Here is a 26,750-nt window from a genome sequence, read left to right as displayed (position 1 = left end):
TCCAGAAGCCCTAACTTCTCTTGGCAGAGATTTGCCTCTTGGATTTATTCCCCTTCCTCTGCTGTCTCTAATCCTCCCTCTCCCCCAGGAAAGAGGCTCCTGCTGCGCTTGGCTCCCCCCCCTTCTGATCTTTCCTAACCACGCGCAGAACACTTTTTTGTTTCAATGGGGAGGGGAGGGGAATAGAGGACAACCCGAGTTCAAATTGATCTGAATCCAACAGGATCCAAAGTTAGTGCAGAATCAGCCCCAGTCTACAGGTCTCTGTGCAATGGAAACTGTGCCCATAACATTGGTTAAAAGACAATCAGTACCATCCCCGCAAGGACTGACAAGGGCAGGCATGACAACCCAGCAAACAAAGTCATCTGTCTCCAGCTCTGTTTTTATTGCTTGTCCCTTAAAAAAAAGGTGGGGGGTCATTTTTCTTCAGCTGCTATTACACCACCATTTTTCTTCTCTCTGCTTAGCCATGAAATAACACCAAAGCATTGGGATAATTTTAAAATGCTCCTTTTTATTTCCATGGTTGCACATTTAATAATTAAATAATGTCAACAAAGTCATATATGGATTTAAAAAAAAACTGGTTGCTAGATGAGTTACAATATATGGAATAAGAGAAGAAATTTATTTGAACTGTTGGTGAGAATGTGCAGTGTAAAAGGTTCGCCACTGGTTATTTCGTATGGGTAAATTAAGGTATTTTGGTGAAGCGCTTTTTATAGAAAATAAAATTCTGAGACATCTCCAGTATCTTGGACATTAGGTCCCCGTTTCTTTACTTTTTTTTTTGTACTATCTGTCTCCGTTGGCCCATTTCATGGTTCTTTTGAGGGACGTCTTGAAATTAAAAAATAAAGCCAACTTAGGGTTGCTTTTACCATTAGATATTCTTTTCCAAAATATAAATGAAGTTTTGGCAAACAATATTTATACAGAAAAATAGTTTTAGATCTTCCCAAATTCAATGAGATTCTACAAAATTACTCTATAATAAATAAATAAAACCATGCTCTGGTACACTTAGCATTTTCATATTTACTGTGAGAACAGACTGGTAGCGAGAGCAACAGAGGCGATGCAAAGTCCGGTTCAGCATGGGCAGGAAGGAGTAAGGATGGGCGATACAAGTTTTGCTTTCACAGCGATAGCTGCTGAGGGAAGATTTTGTATGCCTGGTTCACTGGCCCCTCCAGAGCAACACATGGGCCACTGTCAGAAGCTGGATGCTGGACCAGACGGATCACTGGTCTGATCCTGCAGGGATGTTCTTTGTAAGTCGGCATTAGAATACCCAAGAATACAAGCAAAGGGAACGTTTAACTAATAAGTTTCTTGTCTTTTATTTGGCAAAACAAAAAGGACAAAATATCCAGACCCAAAAGTCAAGAACCTAAAAATTTCAACACCAGAGAAATGAACTTACATAGGGTGGAACAGAATCATAAAAACATAATACCAGTAAGTACTGATTTTAATGAGTCTGAGCTACACGCCTTGGGTTTTAACTTGATTAATAAATACCGGTATTATATTTTTATAATGTGTTCCACCCTCAATAGGCTGAAGTTCATTTCCCTGATGGTGACCTTTTTATTTGCCATTCACACATAGTGACACTGGGGTTTCTCCCTGTCATATGCCCACCGACATGCCGGATTGGGCTTACGTTGCCAGGATGCTGGATTGCGTTGACAGTGCTAGTTCTTAAGTGTGATACATTCTAGTAGAAGCTAAGCCTAGGCTAAGGCATTCAATTCAGGACAAGGCCTGGTGCTAGGATAAGGAGTCACAAGCAACAAAAGAAGGAAGTGGCCTGTTTGATTTTTTTTTTTTTAGATTGCAAAGGATTAAAAGGAAAAACCCAGCCCTTTGGAAGGTAAGCCAGGATATGCCCATAGCTTGAGGGTTTGAATGACAGGGCCGAGGTCTGGATGGAGCAACAGTGCTCCCTTGGCTGGCTGGACAGCAGAGAAAGGGGGAATCAGGTCTGGCATGATGCATAAATCAGGAAGTAGCAGGAAGGCAGGTGAACAAGGCCAAGGTAGAAGCAGCAAGGGGTAGGAACACACTCTAGGAGGAATGGTGGCACTTAAGGGGAAAAACACCAAGAACTTGTCAACAAATTGGTGAATCAGGACATGTTAGGAATGAGCAGATTTCTGCATTCTTGGGAAGTTCCAAGAAAACAGGTTAGACCTCAGACACTGTGAGTATACTGCTTGCTACGGAGGGGCAGCCACATTCAAAGCAAAGAATGGACTTCATCCCTACAGATGCTGGTCCCCGTTTGCACAGCCTCTGTCTCTACTCGGAAACGGTAATCCTCAAAACGACTGTTTTCACCATCACTGTGTTGCCGTCAGTGCAGCTATTCTGGAGCGAACGATTTAATGACTGACTTAAGCATGTTAAGAATATGTAGCAACAGAAGAAACATATGCCAATACAATGGGATTCTTTTTTTAAAAAATACATTTTCTCTCTTTGTCCAGGAGTAAAATTCATATATATTGATATCTGACCTCTAACGGGCAGAAAATAATATTAGAGTGATTCTAAGAAAATAATATGTTCACTAAAATGTTTGCCTTCTACAGTTTAAATATTTAAATATACATAAATTACCATTTAGTATTTTCCAACAAACTACCAAATGTTTAAATGGTTCATTAAAAAAAACAAAAAACAAAAACCCAAAACCATAAAACCCAAACCTACGGATGTAGGTAAACTGCCATATCCGAAACCTAATTATACCGAGAAAAATTTACAAGTAAAAATAAAAGAAGATACGTATTCCTCACAAATTAAAAGAAATGCAAGATTACAAGCACTATGTTTACCATTAGATTCCTTGGGTCTTTCCCCCTTTTAGGTGATCAAATCTACAGTTTTAATATAAACAGATATTAGACATTTTGAAAAACAAATTTAACAATGGAAAATAATTCCATTAAACAAATATTCAGTTAGTGCTTATGGTCTTTTGAAACAGGCAGTACCGTCAATGCTGAAGAGTTTAGAATCAATCTGAAAAGGCTAAGTTAAAATACTGCAATCATTCATAATGTTCACATGGAAAAAACAGATGTTTCAAACAGTTATACATATTTCCATAGAACAGCTGCTTTTTTGTTTTATAAACAATAATTTAAAAACTATGATTTCCTGTGAGATATATATATATATATATATGCAACATATAAAATGTGAAATGACATATTTGGTACAGTGTAGGAAATAAATCTCAAAAACAAACCTTCTACATTAATCAAATGTATATAATTACCTTGTAAATCAACATGTATTTAAAAAAGTAAACATTAAAATCTGTTTTGTCCATATATATGTGTGTATATATATAATATGTATATAGTTGTATTAAAGATATCTTCATTTTCTGTGACATAAAATAAACTTTTAAAGGAAAAAAAAGGTTAAAAGAACTAGTTTCTCTCTCTGTGCTGTAATCCGATTACAACTTCTTTAACCCAGTTTTTAAAAATACGGCAACAGTAAGAATGAATAAATTGAAGCTCTCTCTATATCACATTCAAATTCTCCTAACATCTAGATTAAAGTCATCTATCAAGTTTTCAATGACTGCAGCCAGTTTTAATTAAATTAGATTATCATGCTATAGCCCCGTTTTTCTCTAGTTGGGAAGAAGTTATTTCATAACAAGTTCTTTTTTTTGGTAACCTGATTGTAAATCTGAAAAGCTTCACCACTTGGTATAGATTCAATTAGAGACCTCAGGATCACTTCTTTTCAAGTCTGACGTGGCAAAATTTAGGCACTTCTGCAAAGGCTTTCTTTTAAAAAATATTTTCTCTCTTTGTAAAATAACATAGTCAAGACTTTGTCAAGGGTATGGAAACCACACCGTGCAAAGGAGGTTTAACTTTAGCTCTAGAACGCTGCGATTCCGATACGGCTTCTCCATACAAGTCTAATATCAACTGTGCATCTCGGCCATTTGTGCTTTAGCTTGGATTCACTCTTGGGGATTTTTAGTGGGCTGACCTGCGGCAACCGAGGGTTCCGCCTTTCACCATCGCCTCTATCTTGGCCTCAACTGCCTAGCTGAGAAGTGAGGTTTTTAAGAGAGTACAAAAATTGTCAAAGGGTTAAAAGTTAAAATCTCCAGTTTGTGTAGATTGGCCAGGATCCAAAGAGTTACCCTGGGGTAACCAAGTGCTTGCACATGCCCAGTGGAGTTTTTTGTTTTTTTTTTAAACTTAGCTCCCCGATTGGAGCAGCAGACTCCTCTGCTATCATTACAGAGTACTACTGAGATGTGCTGCCGTTTCAAGTGATTTGCCCTGTGGCGTTGGGCGAAACTGCCCATTGAAGAGAGTGGCGCTAGCCGTGTGGAGCATGTCGTGGAGTTCTTTGGATCCTGGGCTTAGTGGCCAATGTAAATCGCTTATTGCTAACATTGAAAGATTCATAAAGTTGTGAACCCTACAATAATACATGAATAGGACTACTTACATTAGCTATAGTTATGGTGGCAAGACGATACTCCTAAGAAGTAAACGGTGTCGTACAAAACCTTTCAAAAGTAAAACGTTACCCTTTTTTAATGTCTTGAACCATCACAGCTAGCATCAGGTAGTTAACTAGATTAGTTTGGAATATACTAAGCATACCATATTTAATATTCCTATATGATATAGCGGCACTAGCTCCTTTAGTGTTTGTGATTTGTCCGGACGAACAAACTCATTAGCATGCAGTTTGCGGCAATTCTATCGAGGAAGAGACAGGGTAGTATGTACAGTAGCAGTGCTTGGCTGTTCTCAATGACGCCTCTTGACATTCCATTCCATTCCGGTTGGCTACTTGAGTATTATCTGTTAGAAGAAAAGAAATACCTGTTGGGATGTGTGGCAGGAGTTAGAAGAAAACACACACACACACACTGATATTAGTGTTTTCTCGTGTGGCCTAAAAACAGAAACACAGTTTCACCTGAGATTTTATTAACGAAACTTTTATGACATGCAGGCATTTCCGAGCGACGCTTGTATTTCCTTTTTAACTGCACACCCGCAAGGAACCAAGAATAATTTAGACAAACAAGCACATTCCTAAATATGTCTTACATTTAAAGAGAGCTGAACTGTACAGGAGGACAAGGAATAGAGAGCTACAATCAGAAACAGCCACATATCTCTTTTATGTTAACGGTAATCTCTAGATCAGTGGTTCTCAACCCTGAAGTCGGAACCCCATTTGGGGTCGCCTGGCCCCTTCTGCGGGGTCTCCAGGTTGGTTGCTGCTGCCGTGGCAGTGGTCGGCAGCGGCGGCTGCAGGAGGTGGTGGAGGGCGGTGTCGGAACCACGACACTGGTCGCCTCCACGCCACCTCCAGACTGTTGTGCATCTTTGCGCCCGTGTGCACACATCCACACACCACCCCTGCTGCCGCAGTTGGGGTTGCGGCTTCAGAGCGGTTGAGAACTGCTGATCTAGATGGAGGGACAGCCACAGTGCAATTTACAAGAGGAAACCAGGAAGATGTCTGTGGTTACCGCAAACCCAAAGCTTAGCCATCCTCTTGCTGAAGTCAGTAAGAGGTGCTCACCAATAATTTGAAAACATCTAAAAGGAGAGGTGAATTAATTGGTAGGGGTGGGCTTTTTCAATACAGTTCATGTTTCACTAATAATTTATTTATCTATTTTGCAGGCCAGGGAATTGGAAACGATTTTTTTTTCTGAGGATATATCCAAGCAGCGGTTTCTCCAGAGATCAAGCACACAATCGTATTCCAAAATCTGGGTAGGTTCAGGCTGTTCTCTCTGAATGATTCAGGGCGCCATGTTAACCTGTGATTCTCCCGTCATATAATTCCTTCTTTGATAGGTAGATTTCAAACTAGAAGTTGGATAGGATTCTAGGACACTTAATATGCTTAGCCAGTTCTTGAGAAACTATCATGCCCCCTTTCGGCCCTGGCCCCTCCCTGATGGAATGAGCTTTTAGAACTGAGGGCCGTGATGGAATTTGTATAGTTCCACAGGGCTTGTAAGATGGAGTTTTTCTGCCAGGCAGGGGCAAGAGCTTGGGCCACTCCTTTAAGTGCCAACTTCTGGCACCAACCCCGAGAAATTCGCCTACAGTAGGAGTACTGCAGTGGGTGGGCAGGGGATTGGTTTTAACAGTTTTAGACTGTTGTTTTAAGCTTTTTTGTTAACTGCCGCCAGATGGCTGGCTCAGAAGCAGCAGTTTATAAATACGATAGATAGATAGATAGATAGATAGATAGATAGATAGATAGATAGATAGATAGATAGATAGATAGATAGATAGATAGATAGGTAGGTAGGTAGGTAGGTAGGTAGGTAGGTAGGTAGGTAGGTAGGTAGGTAGGTACCAATAATGAAGGATTTAGTTCAGGATCTGTATACAGCCACTCACTGGATTGGTTGTGGTAAGAACAGACTACCCATAGAAGCAGAGAAGGTATTTAAAATTGACAGCTCTTTTCTTTCAGGTCATGAATGACTACTGAATTTGGTAAGCTAGTGAAATCTTATACTTTTTGTGGATTTGCTTGCCGGATTTCTTTTCTAAGAAAGATATTATTTGAAAAATGGCATATTTGTCTTTTTCATTTGGTAGCAGCTGGTGGTTTCAATGAACACAATTCAGTTGTATCAACTGATATCATCGGATACTAGGAATCACGACACTCTATGCCAGGGGTAGTCAAACTGTGGCCCTCCAGATGTTCATGGACTACAATTCCCAGGAGCCCCCTGCCAGCGAACGCTGGCAGGGGGCTCCTGGGAATTGTAGTCCATGGACATCTGGAGGGCCGCAGTTTGACTACCCCTGCTCTATGCTAATGCAGAGCCCACACTTCAGTCCTAAAAATAAATGTTTGACTGCAATTTTCCCCTCTGCAGTAACAGTTTCCAGCATATATTCCGGCTAAACTTTGAAGCTGCCTTAAACAAGAATCTATCCATTTACTGCACATTTTCACTACCAATGTGCAATGTGTCTTGCGAATCACAACAAAATATTGCCTCATCTGCAGATGACCAAAACACAAAAACTCATTAGCTGTGAGATTATATATTTATTTATATGGTCTTAGACCAATCAGCAAAGTAAGAAAAAGGATAAGAATAAATGTGTACATAAATAATCAGCAAGTATAAAATAAAAAATATAAATTAAAACAACACAAATTTTTAAAATAAAATATTAGGTCGCCTGCTGTTGATGTATTTTACAAGCAACAGCAAGAATCTCACAGTTAAGAGAGAATGATGCGAGAATTCGCCAAAGGTTAAACTGACATATTCCTAATTTGGATGACCTGGGAAATTGTCAATAGTGGGCAAAACTGCTTGATAGAAAGGGCAACAGAGCAAAACATGCCCTCTGGACTCAATTTTCCCTGGTCCAAATGAATACACCTATTCCAGAAGAGGAATATTTTTGTATCGGCCGTCCAGCCCAGCAGAACGTCATGCCCGGAATCTGGTGAGGGAGAGAGCCAGCTTGGTATAGTGGTTAGGAGTGCGGACTTCTAATCTGGCGAGCTGGGTTTGATTCCCCACTCCTCCACATGCAGCCAGATGGGTGACCTTGGACTCGCCAGGGCACTGATAAAACTGTTCTGATCGAGCAGTGATATCAGGGCTCTCTCAGCCTCACCTCCCTCACAGGGTGTCTGTTGTGGGGAGAGGAAAGGGAAGGCCAATGTAAGCCGCTTTGAGCCTCCTTCGGGTAGAGAAAAGGGGCATATAAGAACCAACTCTTCTTCTTCTTCCTATAGCTGGGAATCATAGAATCATAGAATCAAAGAGTTGGAAGGGGCCATACAGGCCATCTAGTCCAACCCCCTGCTCAACGCAGGATCAGCCCTAAGCATCCAAGAAAAGTGTGTATCCAACCTTTGCTTGAAGACTGCCAGTGAGAGGAAGCTCACCACCTCCTTAGGCAGCCTATTCCACTGCTGAACTACTCTGACTGTGAAAAATTATTTCCTGATATCTCGCCTATATCGTTGTACTTGAAGTTTAAACCCATTACTGCGTGTCCTCTCCTCTGCAGCCAACAGAAACAGCATCCTGCCCTCCTCCAAGTGACAACCTTTCAAATACTTAAAGAGAGCTATCATGTCCCCTCTCAACCTCCTTTTCTCCAGGCTGAACATTCCCAAGTCCCTCAAGCTATCTTCATAGGGCTTGGTCCCTTGGCCCCAGATCATCTTCGTCGCTCTCCTCTGTACCCTTTCAATTTTATCTACGTCCTTCTTGAAGTGAGGCCTCCAGAACTGCACACCGTACTCCAGGTGTGGTCTGACCAGTGTCGTATACAATGGGACTATGACATCTTGTGATTTTGATGTGATGCCCCTGTTGATACAGCCCAAAATGGCATTTGCCTTTTTTACCGCTGCATCACACTGCCTGCTCATGTTTAGTTTACAATCCACAAGTACCCCAAGGTCTCGTTCACACACAGTGTTACCTAGAAGCGTATCCCCCATCCAGTAGGAATGCTTTTCATTTTTCTGACCCAGATGCAGAACTTTACACTTATCTTTATTAAATTGCATCTTGTTCTCATTTGTCCATTTTCCCATTGTGTTCAGATCTTGTTGAACTCTGTCTCTATCTTCTGGAATATTTGCCAGTCCTCCCAATTTGGTGTCATCTGCAAACTTGATGAGTAGTCCCTCCACCCCCTCATCTAGATCATTAATAAATATGTTAAAAAGTACTGAGCCGAGCACCGAGCCCTGAGATACCCCGCTACTCACCTCTCTCCAGTCTGGTGAAACACCATTGAAAACAACTCTTTGAGTGCGGTTCTCTAACCAATTCCCTATCCACTTAACTATCTGAAAATCCAGATTGCAGTCCTTCAATTTATCCATCAGAACATCATGGGAAACCTTGTCAAAAGCTTTACTAAAATCCAAGTAAATGACATCAACTGAATTTCCCCGATCCAGCAAACCTGTTACTTGGTCAAAAAAGGAAACCAGGTTGGTCTGACAGGACCTGTTGGAGACAAATCCATGCTGACTTCTTTGGATCGCCAAATTGTCCTCCAGATGTTTGCAGATTGCTCCCTTTAATATCTGCTCCATTATCTTCCCCACAACAGAGGTCAGACTCACTGGTCTGTAGTTTCCCGGGTCATCCTTCCTCCCTTTTTTGAAGAGAAGATCAGAATAACGTTTGCTCTCTTCCAGTCCTCCGGGACATCTCCAGTCCTTAAAGAGGTCCCGAAGATGATGGACAAGGGCTGTGCAAGTTCTCTGGAAAGTTCTTTGAGCACTCTTGGGTGCATTTCATCTGGACCAGGGGATTTGAACTCATCCAGTGCAGCTAAATGCCTCTCGACAACCTCTCTATCCATGTTAACCTGTCAACAACCTCTCTATCCATGTTAACCTGATGGAGTCTCAAGGCTGAGAAAATAAGAGGCAGGGGAGACAGACCATGGACTGGAAGTGGGCTTATTTCAACTGCTATAAGTATAAATAGCTGCTACTGCCCAAATTGGTCCATCTAATCTAACATCCTGTTTCCCATATCAGACAACCTTAGATGGCCAGCCAAGGGGGGAGATGTTTACTGCCTCTATATGTGTTGCTCCCCATTAATCACCATGGAAATTAGCTCCTAACAGACTAGTCCTCCATGAATCTGCCTAATTCCTTCTTGGAGTTATCAGTGCTGGTGGCCATCACTGCACCCATTGGTAGTGAATTCCAAAAAGGTTATTACTCCAGAGTGTAGTACTTCAGAGAGCCAGTTTGGTGTAGTGGTTAGGAGTGCGGGCTTCTAATCTGGCATGCCAGGTTCGATTCTGCACTCCCCCACATGCAGCCAGCTGGGTGACCTTGGGCTCACCATGGCACTGATAAAACTGTTCTGACCGAGCAGTGATATCAGGGCTCTCTCAGCCTCACCCACCCCACAGGGTGTCTGTTGTGGGGAGAGGAATGGGAAGGTGACTGTAAGCTGCTTTGAGCTTCCTTCGGGTAGGGGAAAGCGGCATATAAGAACCAAATCTTCTTCTACTTCTGTGAGCCTCCAACTTGCTTATGAAGTATGACAAGGAAGCACATAGTACGTGCCTTGTGCTCTATCTGCAAAAGTAGACTAAACTAGCTGTTATCTACATTCTGTTCCTCCTGCTAGGCTCAAGTCCTGATGAACAGCCACCCAGTGAAGAATGTCCCATTCCTATGAACAGCACACCCAGCAGTCACTAGATCATTCTAATTAAACACGTTTCCAGGAGCTATCGTTATCACTGAAAAGGGACGTAGCTTGGTCTTTGCAACTCATCAGCTGTCAAAATTCAACCTTCCTATAGTCGAAAGACGTCCTTAGCATCTTCTGTGAATGCATCTTCACTCTGCAACCGCCACATTATTATGCAGGGACAATAAGCCCTAAAACGTGGCCTCTGGCAGTGACTGACACAGGGACTGCTTCGCTCAAAGACAATGGACAAGGCAGATGCTTATCTCATTTCAATTAAAGGAAAAAGGCTCCTTCCACATCGGCAGAACACGAGCCGACTCAAGGCAGGGTTAAAAGTAATTTCTGGCTTGAAAACAGATTAGATGGCCAAAAATACAGACCTGCTCAACTGACATTCCTTCTTAATCCACAGAACTGATTAAAAGATACATCACTGGCTTCACCTCTTGACTGCATTCAATCCATGACCAAATTTACAAGAAAAAGCAAAATGTAACCAAGCCATAAATTTTTAGCTACAGAGAGATTTTATATTGCTTTCTTTGACTGGCATATTACCAATGCAATCCCATTGATTTGTCAATGTAGACTGGAGGAAATCTGCATAAGTTTGTGCCACAAGTGTGGTCAAATTGATTCAAAACCTCACTCTGAAGCAAAGTCCTCTCTTGATTACAATAAACCTATTATGCATATGCAGAAAGGATTGATTTCCTCAGTCAAAAATCTTCAATGTTATTTTGGAGTTCCTTCCCTAGTCTAGTTGACATCTTACTGTAGAGCAGGGGTAGTCAACCTGTGGTCCTCCAGATGTCCATAGGGAATGGGAATTGTAGTCCATGGACATCTGGAGGACCACAGGTTGACTACCCCTGCTGTAGAGTACTTCAGTTTTGCTATAAAAGAGCATCTGCTAAGTGAGAATGTTTATGGTCTCTACTCATTGATCTAGTTATCTAGTTATGGCCTCATGGCAGGAAGGAGAGCCTCTCAAATGCACTGAAAGTTTCCAGGTTTGTTATACAGCAATTATGATGGCTCCCCATTTTGACATACAATGTGAACCCACACAACTGTTTTGATGTGCATAAACCAATGACTAGCAGCTAATGTGTGTTTTTTTTTTAAACTATTTGGCAGAACGATACCACTGACCAAGACACCCTGCGGTGTAAAATTCACCCTGGCGCAGCTTGACCATGTGTATACGCTTAGTGGTGACTATCAATATTCCTGTACTCAATTTCTCCCTCCTTAAACGCCTTGAAGATGCCTAATGAAGGTCACCTAAAGTTGCAAAGGACACAGCTTGTCTGTTTCTATGCACCATAAATTTTCTGAGCCTGACATTCTTTAGTGACTGTAAACATTACTGTCCAAACAACAGATATCTGCAGAACTGTCAATCAAAAGGCCATATATGGAATGGGCCCAGTGTACCTGAGGAATTACCTCCCTATCTATGCCCCCCAAAGAACATTACAGTCAACTCAAACTGGCTGGTGATCCCTGCTCCCAAAGAAGCATGCCTAGCCTCACCCAGCTCCCTGAGGAGAACTGGGCCCTGACAGAGGTAGCAGAGTTCCACAGAGCCCCCAAAATGGAGCGCTTCCGCCAAGCAGGTGATTGAGGCCAGTGAACCGACAACATGTATGGGGCCTCCATACCCACCCCACCCCCAATCTGATCAATCTGCAGGTTGATGGTCGAAATGTTAATAGTTAAATTGCAAAAAATTAAATATTAAATGTTCATTGTTGTTGATGTTATTGTCATTGTTGATATTGATGCAGTTACTAAATTCCCATTGTATATGACTTACTAGATTTCATGTTCCTCGTGAACCGCCCTGAGCTACCAAGGAGGGCAGTATAAAAACGTAAATAACTAAGAAAAGTTGGGTTTTATACACGACTTATCTGTACCATAAGGAACCTTACAATCATGTTCTCTCCTTTTCCCCACAACAGACACACTGTGAAGTAGGTGGCACTGAGAGAGTCCTGAGAAAACTATGGAGATTTCTGCACCCTTTAAATGTAGTGTCATACCAGTCAAATGCGAGCTGAATATTCCAGCCCCTTCACATGATGTAGCCCATATCCAGCATCTGGCCTGCTGACTGCTCGCTACATCCTCCATTTTAAAGTGCTTCTCTGGGAATCCCAAAAAGTGAATTCACCATCCTAAAAAGCACTAACGACCAGAGAGCAACCAACAGGCAACCAGTAGAAGGAAGGTATGGAGGCTCAAATGCACTAAAGTCGTCGGCAGCATCCCGCCCTTGCTCCCGCCTCCATCTCTCTTGTTCTTGGGGATGAGAAAAATGGCGAACTTCCTGGAGAAACGAATAGGCAGACGAGCAAATAGGCGATGCCAGAAATCTTTAACATCGGGTTCGCTGTAAAAATAACAGGCAGGCAATGCCCACTCCCGGCCGGGGGCAATCTGGAGGCATTGCCTCCAGTTTGCCCCTGTACACTCCCAAGGACACATGCAAGTTCCCTGCGGGTGGGGGCCTCCATTCCCTTTGAGCCAGGAAGTCAGCGGGGGAGAGGGGGGTCTTTCAAGGCAGCATGAGGGCTTCCCGGCCCAATGGGAGGGAGGGGGGAGGCTTTCCCCTTCCCCCTTGGGCCGGGAAGCCCTCACGTCAACTTGCAAAGGCAGCATTAGGGCTTCCAGGCCCAATGGGAAGCTGGCTGGGGGTGGGGGGGGGGCTTTCCATTTAAAATGGCGCTGTGGCCAGGAGCCAGCTCCCAACCGCAACACCATTTTTGGTCCTTGAGGAGGCCAGGGAGGAGGAGGGAGGCTGCTTTTCTTTCCTCCCTTTCCTGCTTTCCTTCCTTCCTCCCTCCCTCCCTTCCTTCCTTCTGCCTTTTTTCCTGTCTGTCTTTCTTTCTCTCTTTCTGCTGCTGTTATTACAAAACTCAATACCATGACATACCCAGGACTCAATAGGGACAAAGGCTTTTAATCTCACTATTCATGCTAACCTTGTTCAACTTCTGTATCCATATTCCTCACTATGTATTTTATTTGTGATGATATCACTGTAAGATATGGCATTGTAGTGGAATTTTGACTTTGACTCCCTGGCCTTGGGATAGTTACCAACAATTGCCTGGGAGGAATGTCTCACAGTTGTATGGAGCAAGCAACATATGGGGAGGTGATAGCCTTTGATCTCTAATAGCAGCATTTTGGTTTCTCTTTGTGAAGTAGGGGATTGATTGGCTGTTTTGACAAAGGATTATCATTGGCTGTATTTGGTTGTGACACAGTCTACTGATGTAATAGAACTGCTTTTTGCTATATATTCCCTGTCATGTAAGAAGATCATAGTCTGGCGAAGGGTGCTTGCACTCGAAAGCTCACATCTTGAATAAATCTATGTTGGTCTTAAAGGTACTACTGGACTCTGATTATATTCTCTCTCTCTCTCTCTCTCTCTCTCTCTTTCTTTCTTTCTGTCATTCTCTCTGTCTGTCTTCATGTCATTCTCTCTGTCTTCCTGTCATTCTTTCTGTCTGTCTCCCCACTCCACTACCCCGCTAGTGGCTGCTGAATTCCTGACTGCAGCGGGGTTTTTTACTAGTAAAATATTTCATTCAACAAAGTGTGTATCTTGAAAGTTTTCTACTTCCCCCACACAAAAAAATCAGGAACAATATTAATTTACTCATTTATCAAAGGTGTTCTCACCTTTCCCATTGGATATAATGGAGGGATGGAGGCACCTTCTTCGGGAGCCCCTAGACGTGAACCCCTTGGACCAATCATTTTGAAATTTGGAGTCAGGGAAGAGCCTCCCAGAGCTACCCTGAAAGGAGGCTATACCACAAACCCTCACCTCCAGGCCCTGGGAAAGGCGGGACCACTGACATTCCCATTATAGTCTATGATGCCGCTGACTTCCATGGGCGCCAAAGCAGCCGAATCGGGCCCTTCATGCACAAGCCTACTTGTGATCCCATAAGGGGTGGCGTTCAAAAGCACTATGCATCTATGATTCTATGCATACGCATTGCAATGGAGAAGTATGATTTAGAAAATTAGTGGGCACTGTGGGACCTTTAAACTGTTGGAGAAAGGGGATTGGTTGCCTGGATTGATTGACAGGCAAAAGAGAGTCGTGTGTAAAGCACGTTGCTCTCTTCCGCCATTTCCAGCAGCATTTGTGGAGGGTGAGAAGCGCAAAAAGGCGGCAGACCAAAGCGACACAGCAAAGAGGTGAGGGGGGGGGGGAAGGCAGCCACAATATAATATCACACTTAGCCATTCCGCGAGCGTGACGGTATTTTTACTAATGTGTGGAAATGCCCAAGGTCACCCAGCTGGCTGCATGTGGAGGAGTGGGAAATCAAACCCGGTTCTCCGGATTACAGTCCGCTGCACTTAAGAACTACACTATGCCGGTCTTTCATGTAAGCAAAGTCACATTTTCTCCTTTCAGTTCCTTTAACATGGGCAGCAAAGCAGGTACATGTGGGCAGAGAAAACCTGTCTTGCAGCATCTTACAAGATTACCCTTGCAGGAAATGATGTCATGTTTCCAGCAAATTATACAATACAAAATGGTTTTTGACTGTTATGTGAAATCTGGAAAGGTGGGTTTGTTCTTCTAGGCCAGGCTTTCTTGACAGCCCTGGAAGGGTTTCCCGAATGGGTGGGAGTTAATTTTAATTAAATATATTTTTAATTGGGTAAACATTTATTGGGCGATATGACCATGTATGGTCATGTTGACCTCCCTCCTCCCATGGCCAATGATGGACCTAGAGGGATAGGAAGGGGAGGGGCCCAGTGGGCATGTCCACACCTATGCTCCCCAATCGTATTCTGCCCAATTGCACCACATCTGGGGGTTCTCAAAGACTGAAGAATGTTTCAGGGGTTTCTTGACAGTAAAAAGATTGAGAAAGGCTGATCTAGGTACATATAATATCCTTCAGAGAACATTGTCAATTTTAGTGCTTAACTTTTAATTTACTGTTGCTGCTAATAATGAACTACTGTATTGTTCTACCAACCTATTCTCTACCGTATATGATGGACATAAGCTATTAATCTTCAGATGGAGGATATATTGCACTTTATACCCCCCGAAGTAGGTTGTGTTATCCTTTGAAGGAGGCATGGGTACACAATGATCGATCCTTTTCAAAAATAATTTTAGGGCACAATTGTCAGCCAATAAAATTAATTTTAAACTACTCCAGCAACTTCCCTACTCCTCAGCAAAGGCCTTACAATATCAAATCAGTTGAAGAATTCCTTCCCAGTAAAACAAATAAAAAGCCATAGGATTTAAAACAAGGGTTTTAATTAACCATATTCATGTTTCTGTACCTTAATTTTATCTTGAATCTGTAGCAATAACAAACACTTTCACATAACCTCGCCTTGCAGTAAGTATTCTTACATACAGTAATGTACGATTAATGATTTATCTATTTATCATATGGCATGGGTGTAGTGTAGCCAGGAGATCCTACAACTGTAGGACTGTTTGGCAGATGGGCAGGAGTGGTTTTCCATTGCCTGCCTCTGCCTAGATTACCTTGGAGGTCTCCCATCCAAATGCCAACCAAGGCCAACCCTGCTTAGCTTCTGCAATCATTCATGTAAGGCAGGAAAGGGTCACATACTCTGAGTGTTCTAGATCAGGGGTAGTCAACCTGTGATCCTCCAGATGTTCATGGACTACCATTCCCATGAGCCCCTGCCAGCAAATGCTGGCAGGGGCTCATGGGAATTGTAGTTCATGAATATCTGGAGGACCACAGGTTGACTACCCCTGTTCTAGATTAGACTCTACAATGCACTCAATGTGGTACTGCGCTTGAAAAGAGTTCAGAAACTTCAGTTACTGCAGAATGCTGAACCCAGGATGTTGTCTGGAGTGGGTCATCAGGACAGTATCACTCCAGTCGTGGCCCGTCTACACTAGCTCCCAATCTGTCTCCAGGCACAATTAAAGGTAGTGGGCCTTGAAAGTAATACATGGTCTGGGACCAACATACCTACAGACTACGTTATCAACCTATCCAACCACTGCAGTCATCTTTTGAGAATTCACTTCAAGTGTTTCGCCTTTGCCGATTAGGTGGATGGTAACCCAGGAGAGGGCCTTCTTTGTTGTGGCACCAAAACTCTGGAAATTTTAGACTCATCTGTCTCCTTTTGTCACCTTCTGCCAGCGGGCAAATACCTTTTAATTTTTTGTCCCACATTTATCAGTCATTTGCTCTCTCTCTGGAAGAGAGCCAATGACTGATAAATAGACATCTTCATTTATTAAGTGACTCTGATACTTTACAGCTCTTACTGGCTGCTGTGCATATGTGTAATGAACTGGTGTATGTTAAAACCAGACTTTTGAAGAAGGCCCTATAGGAGCTGAAACATGTCAGTCTATTGGTTCATATAGTGCATAGCACATTGTTTTGCAGTAGTCCATGGACTGCATATATGTTTTTAGTCAACATGACTAATAGCTGCTGACAGACATGCACACCATGAACCTGTCCAATCCCCGTTTGGTGTAGTGGTTGTGATCAGCGACTTCTGACAAGCTGGGTAATATTTCCCGCTCCTCCCCATGCAGCCAGCTGGGAAGGCAATTGGAAGCCTCTTTGAGACTCCTTTGGCTAAAGAAAAGCAGCTAATAAGAACCAACTCTTTTTCTTCCTCCACATGCGGCCAGCTGGGTGACCTTGGGCTCGCCACAACACTGATAAAGCTGTTCTGACCAAGCAGTGATATCAGGGCTCTCTCAGCCTCACCCAACCCACAGGGTGTCTGCTGTGAGGAGAGGAAATGGAAGGTGTCATGTCCTCCCCTGAGACGCCTGATCTGCAACTTTCTGTTGTTTCCACTATTAGCAGCTGTTTTGCTTCCCTCCCTGAACCTGAACCATTTCTCTAGCTCAGAGATTCCCATCCAGGGTCCGTGGGCACTCTGGAGGGGGTCCATACCATTTCCCCTCCTGTCTTAATGTACTCAGCCACAAGTTGGGAACCGGCCACTTTCATTGCTCCCCCTCCCGTGCGTAAATGAGATTTCTCATGGTTTCTGTGCTTGGGAGGGGGCGGTGCCTGTATGCCTACTCCCGCTTTAAACCGCATCCAGCCTCTGCCCCCCTCAAGACTGCCTGTTAACGCAGGTGATGATGTCACTTTTGCTGACATGTAATTTCTGGGGACATGGCAGGGAGGTGGGGCCAGCTGACAACACTTCCAGGGCTCCTCGAAGGCTGAAAAAATGATTTCAGGAGCTTCTCCATGGTCAAAAAGGTTGGAAAGATTGCTCTAGCTACCAAGAGAATTTGGAGGAGGATGCGCTAAAATGGCAATCGTAGTGCCAGACAAAAGGGAACAGATTCTATTACGAGTTGTTTCACTGCATCTCGTGTGTAACCCATCCTTCTCACCAACAGCTCACAAACAGTAGTCAAAGTGCTCCATACACATTCTAAAATCATCCACACACATACTAAAGCTGCTTCCCATTTTCTGTATCTGTCTGGATGCAAATCCTACATGGGGCACTTTGCAGCTGTTGCTGGTAAGTGCATTTTTGACATGGATGGCTCTATTACAAATATGCAAAGTGACAGAACATGGAACGGCAGTGATCAGCAATTGCGTGGATTACTCGCAGATTAAAAAAAAATAATGGACAGGAAATTACGATTTTTCAAGCTTATCGCAGGAAAAGAAAAATACAACTTTCCACATTGTCATGCTAAGCACAAATATGAAGGATTCCCTGTCCTCCGGGTGTTATTCTCAGCTGACTGAATCATTTGCAGCTTGTTTCAGCCTTCAGGAAAAGACCGGTTAGTATACGTACTACATGAGAAAAACAAAGTTAACATTCGAAACCTGGTTTAACACGGTCGTCCCTCCAGAATTCAGAAACCAATTGGACAATTTCTATATTATAACTAGATCACCACTAAAACGACTCTTATCTCAGTAGGGTTAATTACACAGTGTTAGGAAACCACACAATAAAGAAAAAGAGAAAACAAATAGTGCAACACTACCACAAAGCTACACCATTCTTTGCAAATAAATGTTAACTCTAAATAAGTGCAACCTGCCCATAAAATACTTGCTACAGAACTGTTTCAAAATAAAGTTTGATGGGTAAGAAACATGAAGGGGAAAAAAAATTCTCTGGGAGAATTTTTTTTCTGGTTGTCGTTTTGTTTTAAATCGGTACCAGCACTCATTTAGAGTTTGGGATTTGTGAAAGAAAGCTTTAAAAAGGAGCAAACCTGATTGGCTGTGGCTGTTGCGGCGAAGGGGACACTTGTTGCAGGAGTTGTTGCTGCAGAGACAGTGGCGGACGTAGCGCTGTGCATCATGGGTACTTTTCAGGAGGGGAGCCATGGAAGCAATGAACAGGAGTGTGTAGCATTATGGCAATGGAAGTGGCATTTTTGGCATGGTGAATATCAGAGCAGCAAGCCATCATGGGTTAAACCAGCAGATGGCATGCAACCACAATGCAAAGCAAGGAAGCATGGCAGAGAAATAAAACAAAAGGGAAAATAGCTTATTACAAGTACAATTTAAAGGAAGTTTGTCACAGTTATCGGCGGTTCCCAGAACAGAAGCAAAAATGTTTTTTGTTTGTTTTTAAAGAATTTTTTTTGGGGGGGGAGGGCGTTGTGTTTTTTATTAACTATAGCGATGTTCAAATCATGCCTTCATGAAAATGGATGGATTATGTGGGGGGAGGGGGGACAAGTATTCCTCAAATTATAGAATCAAGTAGGGAGCCATGTTGGTTGGTCTGAAGCAGCAGAACAAGTTTTGAGTCGAACGGCACCTTTAGGACCAACAAAAATGTAATTCAAGGTATAAGCTTTTGTGCGCAGAAAAGCTCATACCTTGAATAAAACTTTGCTGGTCCTAAAGGTACGACTGGACTCAAAATTTGTTCAAATTATAGAAGTCCAAGTTCCCTGCCAAAATGTAAAAGACATAGAAAGTAAAATTACTTATATTTGAAATTCAACTATATACTTTAAAAAAATTTCTCTGTTTTCTGAATTCACAGTGTTTATATCCTGCATACTTTCCCCTTACAATTGCAGTGTAGTCAATGGACCGATTAAACTTTTCTGCTGAAAGGTTGGCCTTCCCCGTGTTTCCCCCTGAATTTCTTCTTGTTTTCTTCTACTCAACTACTGGTAAGCCCTCCAACTCCTGAAATTTCTCTCAGTCTCCCTGCCACTGTTGTACACATTATCTTCCCAGACATTTAAATCTTGGACCCATCAAGGCTGCTCTTCTGCCTGGCTGCATAGGGGACAATTCCCTTTCCTGACACTGGTTCACCCATTTCCTTCAGCTGCTACTGCAGCCCTTCAGGCGATCCAATGATCCCCTTCCTTAGAAACCTCCTTCATCTGTCACCACTTTCTCCACTGCCGTCAATTAAGGATATTCTGCTAAAATAATCTCCTCTCCTCTGAGATCATGCCTCTCCTCTGTTGAAGCCACTACATTTTATCTCAAGGGGTGGGTCATATTATTTCTCACTATGGATTGGATCTCATTGAAAATTTCTGTATAAAGATGCATGACTTCTCTGCCTCCCCCTCCTACTACATCCTGAAAAACCACCCTAAGGGGCACCTAGGGATGTTAGCCTACAACGGTGTGTTCTCTGATTAGTGCATGTATTCACTCATTGCAATACATGCACTAATAAGGGAACACAGCACTGAAATTTTGGGCAGCCTCTGGAAGAGAGCTAATGAGTGATAAATAGATTATCTTCATTTATTGAGTGACTCTGATACTTTACAGCTCTTACTTTGGAGCTTTTATTGGCTGCTGTGCATATGTGTAATGAACTGGTGTATGTTAAAACCAGACTTTTGAAGAAGGCCCTATAGGAGGCGAAACACGCCAGTCTATTGGTTCATATAGTGCATAGCACATTGTTTTGCAATAGCCCATGGGCTGTATATATGTTTTTAATTCCTAAAGGCTTTAAATTGTGCACAATTAGAGTTATATAATTTTAACATGAATACAGACATTCAACCTATCTGTCGTCAGTTGGGTTTTTATGGTTCCAGTTACAGTGTCGTCGTCCCCCCTTTTTTGGTATTTGTTACAATTTATATGTGACAGAATGGGTTTACACTCATATAACTTAGGGCTGCCAGGCCCCCAACTGGGGCTGGGGATTTCTCATGTAAGACTTGTATATTTCTTGGAAGTTCTTACTGGAAGCATTGTTCAAGGAACTGGTAGAAACTCTGTGGGTTTATTCTACAGGTTTACCTAGAATTCTGGGACCATTTGTCACTTCTGGTACAAACTTTAAGTAAGTACAAAAGGTTTTTTTTTTTAATTCTCCCTTATTCTGCACCCTCCCAACCCTCCCATCCTAATAAACCTAAATGCAAATACAATGTACTTCTAGTCTAAACTTTGCAAACTATAACTAGCAATTGTTTACTATTGTTAATTTCCTATTTCAGATTAACTTTTAAATTTCTGCCTTACTTACGAAAAGACAAATTATACATGTGCCTTTAATTTTGTATAATTTTTAATCATAATTATGATTTATTTTATGGTTTGTTCTGAAACAAAATCCATAGCCCTTTCCCTAATTAATTAGTAATGTATTTGATGCCAAGGAGGAGAGTAGTTTTTTTTTCCTGGTCATTTACTCCAATTCAGTTTTACATAACTTAATTTTGCATTTATTGTGACCGTTCCTACAAACCCACAAAAGTCTGTATTGGGGGAAAAAAGATGATTGCAAAAAGTTCTTCAAAGACATGGGAAGTATCAAATTAAAATAAATCTGTCCAAATAATCTGATTATGCAAATTTCCATTTTTTGCCTTTAATCAGAAAAAAGCAAGTTTTTTTCCACTTGCAATGTGGTTATGATGCCATTTAATGTGAAACATAATTTAATGCAAAATACATTTCAGACCGAAGATTTGTTAATACTTTCTGTTGCAAGATTGCTTCTGGGAAACGCTGATAAAAACCTTTTTTTTTTACAGCACAGCAAAAGGGAGAAATAGGCACACCACTATGAAACTTCAAAACACTGATGAAATTAGCCTGCTTTTCAATATTTTATGATTTAATAATGCTAGCAATATAAAATATAGCAAGAGAAAAAATTTGGAAAACAGAAAAGCAGATTGGAATTCATGGTATTTGTGCTTTTTTGCAGTGGGATCGTTACAGCAAGTGATGTTGCATCTAAGCAGCAGGTTTTGTTTGTTTTTGTTTCTCTTTTAAACAAACCGAATATTTTTAACAGTTCAAGCAAAAAATCCAAATGACCCATCAAATTAAAGCAATTGTCTACGTTTTAGTTCCTCCAAAACAAAGGAAGAGACAGAATACAATTTTTTTAAAAAAAAAAAAGATCAATAAAGAAGTTGGAAACCTACCAATACTGGTAGCAGGTGTCATGCACAAAACTGACCCTGTTGTGTCATGCAATGATAGGTGGGGGAAAAAAGTGAATAAAGGGAAGAAACAGGTTAGCTGTTTAGAGTTAACATTCAAAGTGAGATCTAAGCATTCCCAAGGAGAAGCCAACGTTAGTTCAATACAACTTCAAAAAGGTCGTTCATAGCTCCAGAACAAAGCATTTTGGTTTCATGACACTAACATACTATTGGGCATATGGATTCAAGCAGAAATAATTCAGAGGTGGGTAGGGGCCAATCCAGAAACCGTTGACTTTTCGTTTGTTTGTTTTTACAGTTCTTTCAGCATTGTGCAATATGGAAAAGAACACCTGTCCCTGGATTGTTTTTTATTCTTTGCAACCCAAATCTTAATAGTATGTTTGGTACCAGTTTGTTCTGTTGGGAAACAGAAATGAGCCCATGCCAAGGAACTGGGAGGTATGTTTCCTGGATGAAGACTGTATATGACGCTGAACAGAGAGGGAGGACAGACTTGGAGAAGAGAGAATGCTAATACAAATGCTCACATATTTGTAAACGGATTCAGCTGGGGAAGCCGTGTTGGTCTGAACCAGCAGAACAAAATGTGAGTGTAGTGGCACCTTTAAGATCAATGAAGTTTTACTCAAGGTATGAGTTTTTGTGTGCAAGCACCCAAAACAAGATTTCCTTAACCATTACATATAGGAAGGGCAGGGGGTGCCTGGAAAACCTGATTAGAAATTCACAGATCTCATCAACCGCCTTAATCCAATCTCAACCTGAATTGCCCGGTTACTAATGCATCTTGACTCTAACCAGCCCTTCCTCGCAACCTGCTCCCCCTTTCCTATAGGTAATGTTTGAGGAAATTCTGATTCACTAACTGAAGAAGTGTGCTTGTACACAAAAGCTTATATACTTTGAATAAAACTTTTGCTGATTTTAAAGGGGCCAATGGGCTCAAACCATATTTGTAAACAGTTAATTTAAACATTTGTTTTCAAAATATGCCACAGATCGCCCTTCGGAGGAGGCGCCATGCAAGGCTGCATTTAATATTTTCTTCCAAAAATAGGAGCTAGTCATTAAAAAAGCTTTCCTCCTGAATAGTCTAGCTCAGGGGTAGTCAAACTGCGGCCCTCCAGATGTCCGTGGACTACAATTCCCAGGATCCCCTGCCAGCATTCGCTGGCAGGGGCTCCTGGGAATTGTAGTCCACGGACATCTGGAGGGCCGCAGTTTGACTACCCCTGGTCTAGCTCTTACAACTGTAACCAGTGCTGCATTCTGGGATGGATCGTATGGATTTCTTCCTCCACACCAAGTTGCCTTTCCCCACACAAGAGAAGAGCCCCAAGTGTCGAGTTTAGGCACTTTGCCTTAGAGGAAGGTGCTACTCTTAGTGGAGCAAATCCATAGGATCCAACCCACTGTCTGCAGCTCAACTTTTAATTCTTTTACACTGAAGCAAACCTTGCCAAGTTCGATAAATTTACTTCATGGCAGGTCTGCTTACAACTGCACCTCTGTTACCTCATCCTAAGCAGGCCTTCTCAGAAGTAATTTCCACAGTATTCGAGAGTGAGGAAAGTTTTAGCCTAGACCGCAATCACATGAGGAGAGGAGGGGGCACGGTATGGGCCAATCTCTTGGGATTTTGGAAGCTGCGCAGGGTAGCTACTTGGAAGAGAGACCATCTGGAAAGGCTCTGCAGAGAAAGGCAATGGTCAACCACCTCTGCTTCTCACTTGCCTTAGAAATCCTACGAGGTGACTGTGAATCGGCCGTGACTTGACAACACTTTGCACACACTATCAGAGGCACCATCCTTGGGAATCAGATCACTTATTGCCAAATAAATATTCATTGGACTGAGGTATATTTGTGTTACACACCGCTAAGGAAAAATATTTCCGCCTGGCTAGCCATTTCCACTGACAGGGTTTTGTCAGAAAATCATGACTTCCTTAATTCCCCTGTCTTCTGGAAGTCCAAAAGCCCCCCCCCCCACACCCACACATACATACATGCATACTTTGATGCTCTTTGGGGTCAAAGGACCCCTAGGAACAGCACTGGGGGAGGGCATTTGGGGCTGCAGTGGGAGACGGTGGTAAGAAAGTTGTGTCCTGTGGATGGAAATCCTTTTATTAACAGAAACATGATGGATCCAGGCCATCCAGGTCAAGACGTTACTAGCTACCAAATCTAAAAACATTCGCACTCAACTAGAAGTTAATTTTTTCAGTTAGCATTTTATATCTTTGATCCATGTGTAGTGCTTAATATGCCATTATTTTTTTTTACATCCTTTGGTAACCTTGGAATCTGTTCTAACTAGTGTTCCCTGGGGCATAGGAAGCTTTGCAATTATAACATATTAAAGGTTTGGATTCTAAGTTTTCCACTTTGAGAATGAGGAAAGCAAATTTCACCTTCTGCAGGTCTTTGCTTTGTTCCCAAGCTGTTCCAAGGATTATGCCACCCCCCCCCCCCCAAATCCCCAAAGGCAGGATTTCAGGGAGCATGGCGAGTTACAAGAGAAGTTTGGTTGAAAAATTCCTTTCCACAAGTGTTATTGCATAGAGCCAGACTGCTGTAGTACAGGTTTTGTGAAACCCTGAGGTTTCTTGATGGCTCTGGAAGGGTTTACTGAATGGGTGGGAGTTAATTAATTTTGAATATATATTTTTTAATCTGTTAAACATCTATTGGGCGATATGACCATATATGGTCATGTTGACCCCCCTCCCAAAATGGCCAATGATGAGCCTGGAGGGGGTGGGAAGGGGAGGGGCCCCGGATGGCACAGCTATGCTTCCCAACCATTTTCTACACAATTGTGCTCCTTCTGAAGTTTCTCAAAGCCTGAATAATGTTTCAAGGGTAATTCAACGGTTGGGAAAGGCTGGTATCGTGCTTAAGAGTGACAATTTCTAATCTGGAGAACCAAGTTGCAATCCCCGCCCTTCCACATGCAGCTAGCTGTGTTATCTTGGGCCAGTCATAGTTCTCCCAGAGCTCTCTCAGCACCACACAGGGTGCCTGTTGTGGGAAGAGGAAAGGTAGGTGACTGTAAGCCTCTTTGAGACTCCTTAAGGTAGTAAAAAGTGGGATCCAAGAAACCATCGCTTCTTCTCTCTTCTTCAAATTGTAACAAGTCAGGATTAAAAAAAGAAAAAAAACGTCTAACTATTTTCCCATTTAAATGAGAAATGTAAAGTACAGCCAGCAAACTATGAATGACCTTATAATGAATGGACAACTTTCAGAGAATTAAATCAGTACTGCCATTACTACACTCTCTTAAAGAAAAAAAAAAGCATTTTCACTTTTTTTAAAGCTGTTTCTGAGACCATAACACCACCAGGCTTCACATTACCAATCAGTTATTCTTAAGTGCACACTAACTTAGCCTAACAATTCATAAAGCAATTCCTTTGCAGGATTTCTGAAAGAATCAATGTGTTTGCGGCCTGTGGATTGTAGCAACAGCATGCAATTTCTGCAAGAGGGGGGGGGGGGAAGAAAGAGAAAACGACTCCAATATTTCCATATAGGTTTACTGGGAATCTCAGTTAAGACCACCACAAAGCAAAAACATACATGCATTTTCCCATATGCCCATCAATAAAGAGATACTTAGGAGTAACTCTTCCTACTTTCACGTGGGGCTGCCATAAAAGCATTAACTGGTCAGAGGCACTGAAGAACCTACAAGGGCACCAAGCACTTTAAAAAGTAAGGAAGATGCAAGAAATGCTAAATCTCTGCTTCACAAACTTACCACTCATCCCTGTTTGCTTTTATTTACTGCCAAAAATGTGCTAGGGTGGATAAGCTTGGTCTGTAGGTTTTCTGGAACCCATGTCGTCAACACAGATTGAAAAGCTTTGTGACATCCAAAGCCTGCCTTAGCTTGGGGTATTCAGGAGTTTAAGGGACGTTTCAAGCAGTGAATTCTACCCTGTTTTCTCTGTAGGGAACCAACTCGTTGAGATAAGCATGTAGCTATTTATTTGGGTTCCCTGCCCCTTTTCCATGGCGATTCAGCATCCGCGTACAAGGAAGTATATCTGCTCCATATACAGGAGGCACAGAAATGCCTGAGAAGCCCCAGCGTGGAAGCCTCCAAAGGCTAAGCACGAGAACGTTACAAAAGCAAAGGACTGGCAATTACCAGAGTGAACATGATATGGAAAGTAATCGTGTTTGGTGGTGATGGTGGCTGGAAAATGCTGTCAAGTCGCAGCCAACTTATAGTGAGCCCCTAGGGCAGGGGTGGCCAAACTGTGGCTCTCCAGATGTCTATGGACTACAACTCCCATAAGCCTCTGCCAGCTGGGAATTGTAGTCCTTGGACATCTGGAGGGCCGCAGTTTGACTACCCCTGCCCTAGAGTTTTCCTGGCCTTGATGGTCTCCTATCCAAGTACTAACCCAGGCTGGCCCTGCTTAGCTTCTGGGATGTAACAAGATCGGGCTGGTCCAAGATATCCCAGTTGGGGGGTGAAAAGCTTTAGAAGTCACTGTGCAAAGTGGTAAATGGGATTGGTGAGGATGTTTCTGTAGGAGGGACACCACATGGGTCTCAGCAGACAGATTCCCCACTGCCTCTTGCAACGTTCGCCAAATGTTGCAACGTTTTCCCAATAGTTTCATGATGGGACCAAAGAACAATATGATGTGCTCTTAGACTCTCAATGAAAGATGCAAAACAGAAGAAGGGGGGGGACCCTGTAAAAATACCTCTGCGTTTCCAAGGATACCTTAAAAGGTATTACGGCATCATAAAAAATCAGTCAAGTAACTCACATTGTTCCTATTCATGCAACCTTGTCTTGAGTGAGAACTCTATGAAATGGGTAATCTGTCTGTTGGTGGTCCCAGGCTACACCTAGAAGTCTTAAGTATTTAATTCTTATTCCTGCCTTTCCAATGAATAAGATTTTTTTAAATTACTTGGACATGTATTGTTTTTTTCCTACGAAGAAGAACAAATAAACCTAACAAGGTTTTATGAATATGCGCTTACTTA

At 42.3% G+C, this 26,750-nt stretch overlaps 1 protein-coding gene across 12 annotated transcripts in view; it reads right to left on the bottom strand.

The window, feature by feature from the left end:
• Positions 1-497: 497 nt before the first annotated feature.
• Positions 498-26,750, bottom strand: part of MBNL2 (muscleblind like splicing regulator 2) — an 89,458-nt gene continuing 63,205 nt past the window's right edge. For 8 of the 12 annotated variants that reach the window (XM_077343915.1, XM_077343907.1, XM_077343904.1 and 5 more), the window contains 2 exons: positions 21,708-21,743; positions 498-4,865 (listed from right to left, as the gene is read on the bottom strand). In XM_077343915.1, the coding sequence (XP_077200030.1) occupies positions 4,738-4,865; positions 21,708-21,743 (164 nt within the window). In that variant the 3' untranslated portion in view covers positions 498-4,737. Of the gene's footprint in view, positions 4,866-18,542; positions 18,638-21,707; positions 21,744-26,750 lie in introns of all 12 variants that reach the window. The other 4 variants (XM_077343916.1, XM_077343913.1, XM_077343912.1 and 1 more) reach the window with 3 other exon arrangements.

This window comes from Paroedura picta, chromosome 6 (assembly GCF_049243985.1).
Source record: "Paroedura picta isolate Pp20150507F chromosome 6, Ppicta_v3.0, whole genome shotgun sequence".
In the NCBI taxonomy this organism is placed as follows: domain Eukaryota; kingdom Metazoa; phylum Chordata; class Lepidosauria; order Squamata; family Gekkonidae; genus Paroedura; species Paroedura picta.
Note: the sequence above shows the minus strand (reverse complement) of the source record. Positions and strands in the feature narration are given on the sequence as shown.